Genomic DNA, 13,027 nt, shown 5'->3' with positions numbered 1-13,027 from the left:
GAGATCACTTGCACAGTATGCAGAAGAAACACTAGTGAGTGCCTTTAATTTGTAAGCAAGAATAACCTGTTAGCTGATCAGGAAACCGTTGGAAAGAAATTCATACATTAAAGATATATGTATAAGTAAACAGACCATTGTAGAAGTATGTGGTACCATTGCTGCATCAATTGATAAACATTTGTTTGTTACAAGGAAAAACCAAGTGCTGCCAGGCAGCAAATCCAAGAGCAAATTATGATCACTTGGCCCAGACCATGTGATAGAAACCAGACAGGGTTGGGTTTGCTGCAAGTCAACATCATGCATTCCAGTTTTGCTTGTAGTTTAATTATATAAACCTGTTATAACTGTATTGTTTGTGGCCTATATCCAACCCCTGGCATTTCCTTCACCTAGCCTAAATAAAAACGCTTGTAAATGGGTTACTCAGCATCTTTAGCTAAGTGAGTGGATGCCTTCCATTGGGATAGGGATAAAATCTTCAGACAAGCAGCGAAATGTTTGATCTAAACAACAAGCATGAAAAAATTACAACAAAATAAAAGTGGTTTTGAAACGAGTCATAATATTATATTCATGAGCAACGAATTGCAGATCAGTTTGAGGCGGCGATATATAGCTACTCTGTGTGTGTGCATGTATACATGTGTGAAAGTATTTGATAATTATGTAGGTAAACAGGCTAGTTACATCATTAATGCTATGTGTTGTTAAAGCTATAGGTCAAAATGTATTAATGGAGTGGACTGTTCAGCAAGTTTGTTCAAGTATTGGTCAGCATACCACCAAGCATTGGTGATACTCTTACAGTCACTGATATTTGTAGCTCTACACAATGCCAGTAATAAAACATCATAGGTAGCACCATAGTGACCTTCCTTCTGCATCCATCTTAAAAATGCTTGATAAGCTTTCTCTCCTGGATATGAGGAAGGCACATCATAGTCAATGTGATCAATATCACTTTCTGTTAGTCCAAGCATTTGTGCTACTGGTTTCCACACTGGTAGTTGAATAGCTAATTGTCGTAAGAATTCATCTGCTTCTACAGAATATCTTGATAAGGTGCACAGTAATTCGTACATGTTGGTATCTGTCATAGAATACACAAATGTTAATTCCATGGCACACATACACTACATCAGCTTTTTTTACCTTGAGAGTGTGTTGATATTTTAGTAAGAACATGAGTAATTTTCTTATTGGCTCCAGTAACTTCCACTGTGATTCTGGGAACATGCAGCTCAAGTTGCTTTGGAGACAAGTTGTATTGCACTACTGGAATTATTGGAGTACCACAAGAATCAATTAGTTTGTTCACTTCCTGTTTTGTTATCTGTTATCAAAATCAATAATGAAGTAGGGTTCAGTGATACGAGGTAATGAAACAATAACATATGAATGGTGGTCCATATTGTATCAAATATACTTATTCACCAAAGTCATTTACTGTACAGTTCGTGCTAATGTATAAATAAAAGGCTTGACTTTTAGCACTCTAAGACCTTTTGTGCACTTTTGGATATAACTTTCACATAGTTTGGGTATCTGGTAAAATCCATTTTAGCAGTCTCTCTATACTTGTGTATGGTGGTTCTTGTGCAGTAGGATATTCATGTTTACCAAAGTTGTCATGACTCATGAAATTCTTGAAAATTTCATTACTACTTAAATTTTCACCTAACAGTAATAGAGCCCCTCTAACATAGCTACTTTTAGTTTTGCCTGGAAATTATGCTTGACCCTTAATGATTTAAAAGGCTTCCCAAACCCCAATAAGATTGCCTTCAGTTTTCTCCTATAGGATGGCAGGACCACAAAATAAATATAATACAGTCTAGTCTGGCTCCAACATGATGCAAGGTTAGCTAATTGTTGACAAAATAATTAACATAGCTATGTTGTACCAGGAGCACATCAAATCCTTGGACAAGGGAGCATGTAACTCCGTAAACAGCAAAATTCAAACAAGGCTTTTCACTTAGGCTCCTTGGCTATGGGTAAACACCTCATACAGGCTCTGCCTTCTGTGTACACCCTCCAGTGCCTAACTGGTAAAGAGGATAAGAAAGAATAAGAAGAAAGGCTGCCGTGTACTATAATAAGTAACCTTTAAAATTTCCTAATTAGGATATTATGCGGAAGTGCATGCTCAAGTATGTCACGTTTCCACTGTGACGAAGCGAAGCTATGGAAATAAAGTTCTATGGAATGACAGAGGAATAGTAGCACAGGCTTAGCAGGACACTAGTCTTTCTACAGTAGCTAATCACGTGAAATCACGCCACTTGACTATTTCAAGCTCTACCTTCGATTCGACGATCTTCCTATCAAAGCAGCTTTACATAAGACAATGGAGTAGCAGCCCATTCGGTGTATCCTTGTTGCGCGTAAGAATGATGTGACCAATTATATGCATAGTAAGACTGGACGCCATGTTTGAATTTTGCCCGTAGTATTGGTAGTGTACGGAGTTACACGCTCCCTTGTCCATAGGATTTGATGAGCTCTTGATTGTACTGGTGTTTCTCTTTATCAGTGCAGTTGCAAAATCAAGTTTGTTTTTGATTGGCATAAAGTTTGTTAATTTATTGGCGGAGTACTATTTATTCACAAATTTTGTAATTTAATTTTAAGCTAGACTGAATATAGCTAGTCTTTCTGCAATATTTAAGCCCTGCAAATGCATGCACACGTGATACAAATTCTTACCTCAGAGTATCCATCAATTGAAGCTAACCAACCACGATCTTCTGCTGACTGTGGATGAAATTCTAGTTTGTCTGAGGCAAAGTTGAATGATGAGCAGCTTTCCCACAATTGTCCACTAACACTTTTCTTCATTGCCTATATAAAATTGATATTGTTATAACTATCTTATCAATATTGAATACTGACATTTGATAGTGTGCCTGTCCTATGTGCAGGGACATGTTGCACACTCACAACATCCTATGATACAAATGATGTGGTTTTAGGTATGTTTACTTGAAAAGGTGAATTTTTGGGTGAATTTACATTTACAAGTACAAGGAAAATTAGGAATTTTAAGTTCAATTAGGAATTATTGGGAAAAAAGTAGGGAAACAAGGGAGGGTACCTCCCTTTTTTCCCTACTTTTTTTTCCAATGATCCCTAATTGAACATAAAATTCCTAATTTTCCTTATACTTGTTTGTTTACTTTTTGTAACAAATTATTATGACTGGTGAACCCGTGCATACCGCATCAAAAGAAAGAATGGCGCCACAGTTAATGCTTTCGTCTGAATGTGTGTCCCAGCTATCAATTACTGACTCAAAGGTGAAGTGTGACCATTACGTTTCACTTTCAGCTTTGTTCAGCCCATTACACAGTGCTACAACAAATAACAGTAAGAGAAGCACCTCTGCATTCAATCCAGTTACTGTGAAGAATATACAGACGATTTGTGTGCCCCAACTATCAATTACAGACTCGAAACAGATGGTCATTACACTTCGCTTACAGCCTGTCACACAGTGTTACAAACAAAGAACAGTGAGCGTCTCTGCAATCAATCCAGTCACCACAGAAAAATGACAAAATACAGACAATTCCGGTTTACAAATGTATGGAAGCCATGTATCGTGCTACTGTGAATTGACACCATGGTAAAGAAATGGGACACTAAGGAGGACAATGGTTAGTCCATGTGCGTGCATTGTATGTATTGCGATATGCCAAAAAGCATGTGTCAGGATGAAGCGATGTCGAACAGTGAAAACAGCAAGCCTGTAGCCTTTTGAGTTATGCTTTCCTGAAGGCAGGAAGGAAGGCAGGCAGGCAGTACAAAATTCCATTGAATAAAACAAAAATTAAAATTTATTGTGGAAGCATTTAGGGTTGTACCGAAGGAACTTTTGGGCTTGGTTATATACGTAACCAATACTGCCAAGGTTCCAGAATGGTATTGTGAAGCTGGTTTTAGGGTGGTTTTTCGACCAGAAAATCCCAACCTCCATGATCCCCAATGTGCAGTACTAAGATATATTAAAAGTCAGTGAAACTTAAGGTAGGACACACAGGTGCACACTTTCTGGTATCCACATTTATTGGTCTTTAAACTAAAATCAAGAAAAGCTTGCAAAGTAATCACATAGGAAAGCAACACTAAGAGACATTACTTATCTTTAGAGGTACTATCATACAGTTACATGAAATATATTCCACTTCCAAAAATGGAATGAAATGAGGGGACTATTTTATCCACTTTTGGAAGATTTTTACTAGCACATAATTTCAATCCATAAATGGAAAGAAATGACACATTTCTCCTATATAATAATAATCATCCAAATTGTACTACTCATCCACTTCATGATATTCACTTTATTGTTATAGTCATCCATTTCTGGGTGATAAGCTTGTCATAAAATAATGATTTAATTTATTATTCACCCTTGTAGTAGTTTGTAGATTCATTCTTCCTTCATAGAAAATTTTGTGTATTAAAATTTCAACACAAAATATTTCATCATTGGCATATTTGACGGAACTATACATTAATATTTGTATGCGCAAATTATTCAGATAGTTAACAATAATTAGTTGTTTTAATTTTCATCAATACATCCAGTGACAAAAAATCTTAGACGACAAATTTATTCTGATTTGCAGTAATACTTACTTGGTACATAGTGGAAAAAGAAATGTGACACAATGGAGGACAAAGGTAGGCCATGTTACATGTACTGTAGATGCTGCAAAAGACACATCTCAAACAGCGAATAAGTCAAACTCACAGTAGTACAGACTGTACAGTATGCTTGGCTGAAAAGCATTAGTAAGTTAGTCAAGTCAGTCAGTCAGTTAGTAGGGAATCCAGTTAAATAAAAATTTCTTATTGAAAGAGTTTGGGTTGCTCTGAAGGCATTTTTTGGGCTTGGTTATGCCTAATCATTACTGCCAAGCTGTTAATAATAAAGAGGCTGGAGTTTGGGTGATATTGTTGGGCAAGAAATCCCGAACTCCCGTGATCCCAGTTCTACCATACTGAATGATATTTCAAAGTCATCTTATTATTTCCTGATTCTTTTACTCCCAAAATCCAAATTTAGTTTATTATTTTACAGGAAAGTATCATCCAAAAGTGAACAACTAGAACAATCCAAATTTGGGTGATTATTACTCATTTTGCTCACTGTATAGGAGAAACGTGTCATTTTTTATCCATTTTTGGATTAAAATTATGTGCTAGTAGTATCTTACAAAAGTGGATGAAAATAGATTCATCATTTCTGGAAGCAGAACATATCAAGACACACGGTAGTGTGTCGTGTGGCCAAGAAAGTCAGCACACCACGCCGTGAGTATATTGACAGGAAGAACGAAAACAGCCTTTTCATGCATGCATAGCTCCATGGCCCCTTCTCAACCAAGTATAGGAATAACTTGAAAACTGGTATGTAGATAGGCTGATTATCATAGCAGTGCCTTTTGATAGTTTGAATAGCAATAGAGTACAACAAAGTTATAAAGCAAAAACCAAACAAGTGTAAAATTGTGGAATCGAGATACTCTAATAAAGCAGTCACCACAGGGTAAAAAAAGGTGCGGCCTTAAAAATCCTGGGTGAAAAAAAATTGTGAAATCAAAAATGGCAGCCAAGAAATGACTGCAATGATGTTAATGCTAATACACAGCAGTCATTAAATTTTTTTAGCATTAGCATCACTGCAGCCATTTCTTGGCCGCGACCCTTGATCTCACGACTTTTTTCACCCAGGCTTTTTAAGGCCACACCATTTTTCACAACTTGGCAGTTTTTGTGTGGTAATTATACACTTTATTTTATGCAAGACATTTAATTTATAATGACACCATTTATTTATATTAGCAACATAGCCAAAGATTTAGCAAAATACAGGTACACGCTTTCTAGCACCCAAGTTATTTTATAATGTACAAATAGAGCCAAGAATTGAAGTGCTGAAGGTTTGTAGGATGTCTGGTCATATAGTCTGTTAAACCCGAGATAAGTATGTTAGAGAAGTTACAGAAAGGAGAAAAATTTGATGACTGCATGGACCTGGCCATGGGCAACCTCAACCATCTAATTTACATTCGGACGCTTACGGGAGTCTGCTAGGCAAGTCAGGGTGTTTACTCTTTGTCGATTTCATCTATATATATCTGTAGATACCTTATAAAGTGCCTTATGTGAAACCAAATGGACATTATTTTATTTATTAAGGCTTGCACAAGTGCTGAAGGTCTGTAGGACATCTGGTCCTACAGCCTGTTTGTGAAAATTTACAGAAAAGAGAATCAATCCATGACTGGACCTCAATCCTGCAGCCATATAGTGTATTTGGGGAAAACACTCTGACATATAAATCTTAGTTCAAACTTGTATTGGAAACTTACTTGAAAGCCAGTTGGTGTGTACTGAGCAACTGCAAATAGAAACTTGTTATCTTTTACATTATTTGCACTGGTCTTGCCAATGCAGAACCAAAATGAGTTTGAGCTAATTGGTTGATGTGCCTGACCATCATAACCAAGTCTACAATGTTTGTATACAATTTGTTTATGTTTTAGTTTGCAAAATATTCTCCTCTCAGGCCACTGACAATACATCTTCCACGGTGATGATTTACATCGAAAGTACCTCCTTCCCTTCACAATCACATAAGAAGAAAATGATCTAGTCAATATTACACCATAGGGATGTTCTGGAGGGAAGATACCTCCGTGTATTTCACCACATCCAGTTTCATCTGTGTCATCTTTGAATTTTACAAACCAGAGATCACTAGTGTCAGTAGATGAGAAGGAATGAGGAATCTCAAGGAACACATCTTTGGTGAACAACACTTGGGGAACACTCTGAAGAGCTACTGTAGCACTACACATTATCATGTCACTGTCAAGTTGATGTTCAGTAAATCCAACTTTGATGGTCACCTCAACCTTCTCCACATGTTGAGGAAGAGAATCTTCTGGAACATGCAATGTTATTCCATGAACTGGATCATAATAAGTGTTGACATCTCTCCCAACAGTCATCACACCATCATCACCAATCTGTGTGAAACTGCACATTGCACCTCCTGGTTGACATTCTGAAAATATGTAAACAAATTATTTATGCCATGTTATATAACAAAAGAAATATAGTCAAATAACCAGTCAGCTTACTGTGTTAAAACTTTGTGTGGGTGTATCATACAGTACAATAGTACTGTATAGTAGGGACCACAAAGGAGTAGGCGTGGCCTATGAAATAACATCATCCAAAAAACAACCTCAATTTCCCCTGACGATGATGAAGCAGTATTGGTTAGGTAAAACTAAGCCCAAACAAGCTTTCAGATCGACTCGAAACGCTTTCAACAAGTTGCTACGGAATTTAAAAAAATAGTTATTTAACAGAATTTTCTAGTGACTGACTGACTGATGCCTTCAGACAAGCATAACTTGATAACGGCTAAGGCTACGGGCTTGATTTTTTCATTATTTGATGTCGCTTCGGCCTTTTGGCACACCACAGTACGTATAATGCATTCTTCATGGACTTACCAGTGTCCTCTTTTGTGTCCCATTCATCTTTGCTGACAGCGAAAAGTGTCGATTTGGCGATAGCATGTGATGGCTTCCCTTCGTAATGGAAATCGTCCATATTTGGCATAGTGGCTATTTTGATAACAGAGGTGCTTTTCAAACAGTTCTTGATTTAAAATGCTGCATAACGGGTTGAACATAGCTGACAACAAAGCATAATAGACACTTCACTTTTCAGACAATAATTGGGGCACGTGGCGCCATTTCAGATATCAATGCAGTATGCGTGGGTTCACCAGTCATAATAAGTATTTTTTTTAAAAGTTAACAAACAAGTATACAGAAAAATTTGGCATTTTTAACTAGAGTAGGAACCATAGCACATCGATAAAAAGTACTGAAACAAGCTGGAGTAGTGCATGATATTAAACAATAAGAACTGTTAATCCCTACTGTGCTCAAGATGTCATGGAAATGCACAGTAGAGATATAACACTTCTTATTGTTTTTATTACTGCGATTTAATATCGTGCACTACTCCAACTTGTTTCAGTACTTTTTATTGATGTGCTATGGTCCCCTACTCTAGTTAAAAATTCCAAATTTTTCTGTGTACTTGTAGTTAATTATGACAAATTATAGTTATCTATGTTGATTGCTACTTAACCAACTGCATGTCATTTAATGTATTCTAAATTGATAGGGATCCGAGTGATAAAAAGTAGTAAAACAAGAAATGAATGGTGTGGTATTACAGTACAGCTACTTGGAAATGAACGCCATTCCCACCAACAGAGCTATTCTGTAATACCATCATCTATACTATAAAATTAAAGTCAGGTTGTTAAGCACACTTCTACTTTTTGGAGAAAAACACAGTAGCTTTTACCTAATAGATAATATTGCTGTACTCAACATGGAATCACTACGTTGAGATAGAGTAGTTTGTGGTCACCACATGTATAAAGATATCTATTTCTGTGTGAAATCCTGTGTTGGACAAATATCCAGAAGGCTGCTTTATGCACAGTGAAGGGAGAAGTCAGCATAAGCATCAGTATTCCTTATACACGTGGATCTTCGACACCAGGGTAATGTGAGGTTTGGTCGAACTACACACGCTTGCAGCCTTTCTGGCTGTTGCAAATCTTCCTTTCATCCCTTCATCCATTTCAGAACAATCTTCGTGTCTTACTTGTACCTTTTGCAATTTGTAATTCTAGGATTTTTCCCCATTTTTCCAGTACCATTGACAAACTTACACCTTCTCTTCCTGTGTGTAGCTTCATCTCATCTTGAGCCACATAATTACAAGAAACGTGTATGAGCTTAACAAATAACATGCTCTTATTCAGTAGACTCATGCACCTATCAACCCGACTCTACATGTTGCAGTTTCCAGTTATAGCTTGTAAACTTTTATACAATTAACTAGCCAGTTGCTAATTACCGACATTTTCACAATCAGTTATTATATTTTCAATGTTTTGATATAGCACAATAAACCTTTAGTTTATAGCAGGATTATAATTCAGTACAAACTTGTTTATGACTGTGACCACAGTGCCATGCAGTAAACATTAATACCATACAATCTAGGAAGGTCTTATGCATAGCCACGCCTCATTCCTCACCATTAGTTGAGGTCTTGCCAACACTTGAGTCTCGGCTTGAATTCGCAGGGGCACTCAGTGGCTCGACAGCGGCATAGCCGCCATAGTCATCCAATGCCTCATCCAATACTTTGACAAGCTGTGCGTATTTATCGTCGTCCCTTAGACACTCCACAAACGCTAGGAACACCTTAAATGGCTGGTATCGAAGCCTGGCGATCAGAAGGTCTCGTGCTCTCTTGCTTCTCCCGCTATATTGACCTCTGTCGTGCTCACTGATACAACCTCTATCAATCAGCCGGTCTATCAAGGTTTCATCGGTCAAGTCTAAGTACTTGAAAAGTGGGCCTTCTGCACGTCGTAGAACGTGATGATGCGGTTGCAACTGCTCAGCAGCCATATAAATTCGCGGAACGGAAACGGAACATAAACGGAAAGAGGCTAAAGGAAGTGCATGCTGAGGTGCGTGCTGTACTACAGTGATGTCCAAAAAATTGAAAAGGTATACTTTCGTGTGATGGAGTCAAGAAATCTGTCCATACTTCCATAGGCACCAGATATAGACGGGTTGCCTATTTAGGGCGTGTCCCTTGTGTAACGCGAGAAAACGCGACTTTCCGTTTTACGCATGATTACAATGTTGGTCAAGAAGTCAACAAAAAACCCATTTTTAAAAGTAGTTTGACAAACGTTTTTGATTCTTCAAAGGTACAAGGTGAGTTAAAATCATCCAGTCTATCATTCTAAGTAGTAGCAAAGTCTTACAAAGAATTTTTTCAGTGAGTTTTTTCGCTTTCCAAAAATCCGAGATTGAGAGAAAATCATCTTCTCGCTCAGCCATCACCTTACACGCTGGATATGTTATAGCTCGAACTTTTCTCTATAACATACTTTCTGTTCTGAAGGCTGGCTAACTCTTGCTTGCTAAAGTTAACCAAAACGTTCATTTTCTCCAATAGCCGTAATACATTTTTGACTTAGCGAACTCGGAAAGTATGTGGAAAATTTACGGGAAAACGACCACGCCTTAAAAAGGCAACCCGTCTATAGACACCAGATATAAATTGTATGATCTCAATTGGAAAGTACTAGCTACGTTCTTTACGGACCTTGTGTACAAATGGGTTGCACATGTGAGCATGCAGTGTTTACAATGCTGTACTTCAAATAGTGGGTGAGAAATATCAGTTTATTTGCTCTAGCTATGTACAGCATTTAAAACTAAAAGCATGCCTGGGTTTCACAGTAGCACATGCATAAAGTTTAGGGGGAATTCACACACTAAATTTGAGCATATTGTCCCAGCTATTTCTGATATATGAGCAACCAAATTTCAGTTTTTCTTCGTTTTTCACACACTTTGCAAAAATTGATTGAAATTTGGAGAAAGCAACACAAATTCACCTGAATTGTCATTATTAAAAATTTTGCCATTAACCTACCTTCACTGCCATTTCCCTTAAACTTCACATCTTTTATTAATGGGGCTGTTCTGGTATTAATTATTGAACCATAAACATTTTAGTAGCTGGAGTGAATTGAAACTGGTATGGGATTTTCCCACCGAGCTATGCTGTAATACCATCATTCATCTCTTGTTTCACTACTTTTTATTGCTTGGATCTCTACTTCATTTTAATAATTTTCAATATACTAGTGGTTCTTATAAATCCACCTGTTTGATTGTACGAGTATATGTACATGAAGAGCTATTTTTACTGTGCCATTGTCTTACCCTCAGAAATGTCAAACACATATACTGTATGTATACATTATTTATTATTATTATTATTATTAGCACTTTACAGTGACCAGCACTGAAGGTCTGACATGCAGATTTAGGAAGTGTGGAATTGAAAGCAACTTCTGAAGATACACATAACATTGCATTACAGATGGGTGGGTGCAAAAGGTACCAATCTAGCATCCCTTTTATCATCCCTACATGCAGGTAATATGACTTTATGTAATGTTTATTTCATGTATAATGTGTTCTTCTAAACAGACATTGTCATTGTTTACTGCAGAGGCAAGCTGCTTAGTTGTCTATAAACTTTTATACTATTATTACAAGATGGTCAAGAAGGGTAACTTGGTGACTCGATTTGGAAAACAAGATTTTTTAGTATTTGTGTTTGTAATTCCTGCTATTTGTGATGTGCTCGGAACATCCATATTTTATTATGGATTGGGGTTTGCATTTCGATCAAGTTATCAAGTACTACAAGGTGCTCGTTTTATTTTTACAGCACTTTTATCAGTGGTAATTTTGGGAAGCAAAGTTCCAATGTATTATTGGACAGGTGTGATATCTGTTGCTGTTGGATTATTAGTAGCTGGTTTGGGTGATGTGATTAATGATGACAGTGGTTCAGCTGATTCTAATTCTCTCATAACTGAATACCTCTTGGTTGTTGCTTCGCAGGCAATTTTTTCCATTCAGTTTGTTGTGGAGCAAAATTGTTGCAAGGGTACAATATATCTCCATTACAAGCAGTAGGCTGAGAAGGAGTATTTGAATTTTGCATCCTTGGTGTTGCTCTTGTTCCAATGTACATTATTCCATGGCATCTTCCAGCAGGACCAGATTTCTGGCAAGATCCTACCCGTTTTGAAGACATAGTTGATGCTGTGAATCAGTTATTGTATATCCCTTCACTATATAGCAATAGTTTTCGTTGGAACATCAGCATTGCCTTTTTAACTTTGCCTCATTGAGTGTAACAAAATTAGAAGATGCCACATTAATTGATAGTTTTCGTGGTGTTGATTGTCTGGATAATTGCATTAGCTTTTAAGTGGCAAGTGTTTCAGTATTTTCAACCAATCGGTTACTCCATTGTTGTTATTGGAATGTGTGTTTTCTGTAACATCATATTTTTGTGGGTGATGAAGAAATTGGCCAGCTTGTTGTGGGAATTCTTATGATGATGATGATGATGATGAATTAGTACAACATTAGTAGATTAATAACTAGAAACCATTCTTGATTTTGCAGTGTGTGCATGGGAGTTAATAATTCTATTTTTGTTTGTTTAGTTTTTGTCTATATTAGAGTACAGTATTTTGCTTATATCTGAGTAGTTTTTCACTTGAAATTTTGTCAACGGTGAGTGACACCATTGCTTATTGATGAAGGTTAAATTGTATGTTTCTTGTATTCTAAATTATGGCCTTCCGAGTTCATGGAATATGGTGTATGTATAGAAGACCAAATATTGCAAATTCAGCCACGTATAATTATAGTTGTGCTTGCTGTGAACATGGATGGTTAAGATTTCTTTCAATTCAGTCACCCAATATTTGTATACTGGATAATAGGTGTTGATACCCAGGGCCGCCCATGTGGGGGGAGGAGGGGGGCAACTGGGGCATTTTTCCCCAGGCCCTAGTCTGAAAGGGGCCCCAGGAGGCCCCATGAAGGACCCTTTGAATATCTGTTTAAAAGATCGATATACTCTAATAGAGCCGTCACAGTATTCTTCAGTGTGGCAAGCTTATAAATAAGGGGTGAGGGGTAGCTATTGTCATTGTCAGCATGTAATGACCTTCTTTTTTTTTTTTTGGCTTCAACTTACAGCTTGGGTGAAGTTGTGATTCAGAATGGAAACTTCCTTGCTCCTGGGGCCCCACTTTAACTCTTTACCCTGGGCCCCTTAATTTCTCTGGGCGGCCCTGTTAATACCAATATATATATATATATATATATATAGAAGAAACTGATCTATAATATATTTTTATATTTAATTGGTGCATCAATAACTGTATAGGTGCGTGTCAATTACAGGGTATCATTGAATAAATCTCCATAATCGGATTTTTTTAACTCAGTGATAATTATAGAAGGTACTATTACAATAAATCTTGCTGCAATGTGCATGCATGCAC

General features: G+C 37.1%; 1 protein-coding gene and 1 long non-coding RNA gene across 2 annotated transcripts; one reads left to right on the top strand and one right to left on the bottom strand.

Annotated features, from left to right (window-relative positions):
• Nucleotides 1-481: 481 nt before the first annotated feature.
• LOC136241399 (uncharacterized) lies at nt 482-9,580 on the bottom strand. The gene is made up of 5 exons (XM_066032592.1): nt 9,161-9,580; nt 6,390-7,087; nt 2,716-2,850; nt 1,159-1,339; nt 482-1,096 (listed from the first exon to the last, which is right to left on the bottom strand). The coding sequence occupies exons 1-5, from the start codon at nt 9,537-9,539 to the stop codon at nt 720-722; spliced, it is 1,770 nt and encodes a 589-aa protein (XP_065888664.1). The 5' UTR covers nt 9,540-9,580; the 3' UTR covers nt 482-719.
• Nucleotides 9,557-12,195, top strand: LOC136241400 (uncharacterized). Its single transcript, XR_010694283.1, has 3 exons — nt 9,557-9,641; nt 10,938-11,090; nt 11,145-12,195. It is a non-coding gene; the product is annotated as an uncharacterized lncRNA (long non-coding RNA).
• The last annotated feature ends 832 nt before the right edge of the window (nt 12,196-13,027 follow it).

This window comes from Dysidea avara, chromosome 12, assembly GCF_963678975.1.
Source record: "Dysidea avara chromosome 12, odDysAvar1.4, whole genome shotgun sequence".
NCBI lineage: Eukaryota > Metazoa > Porifera > Demospongiae > Dictyoceratida > Dysideidae > Dysidea > Dysidea avara.
This window is presented reverse-complemented; position numbering and strand designations above follow the sequence as displayed.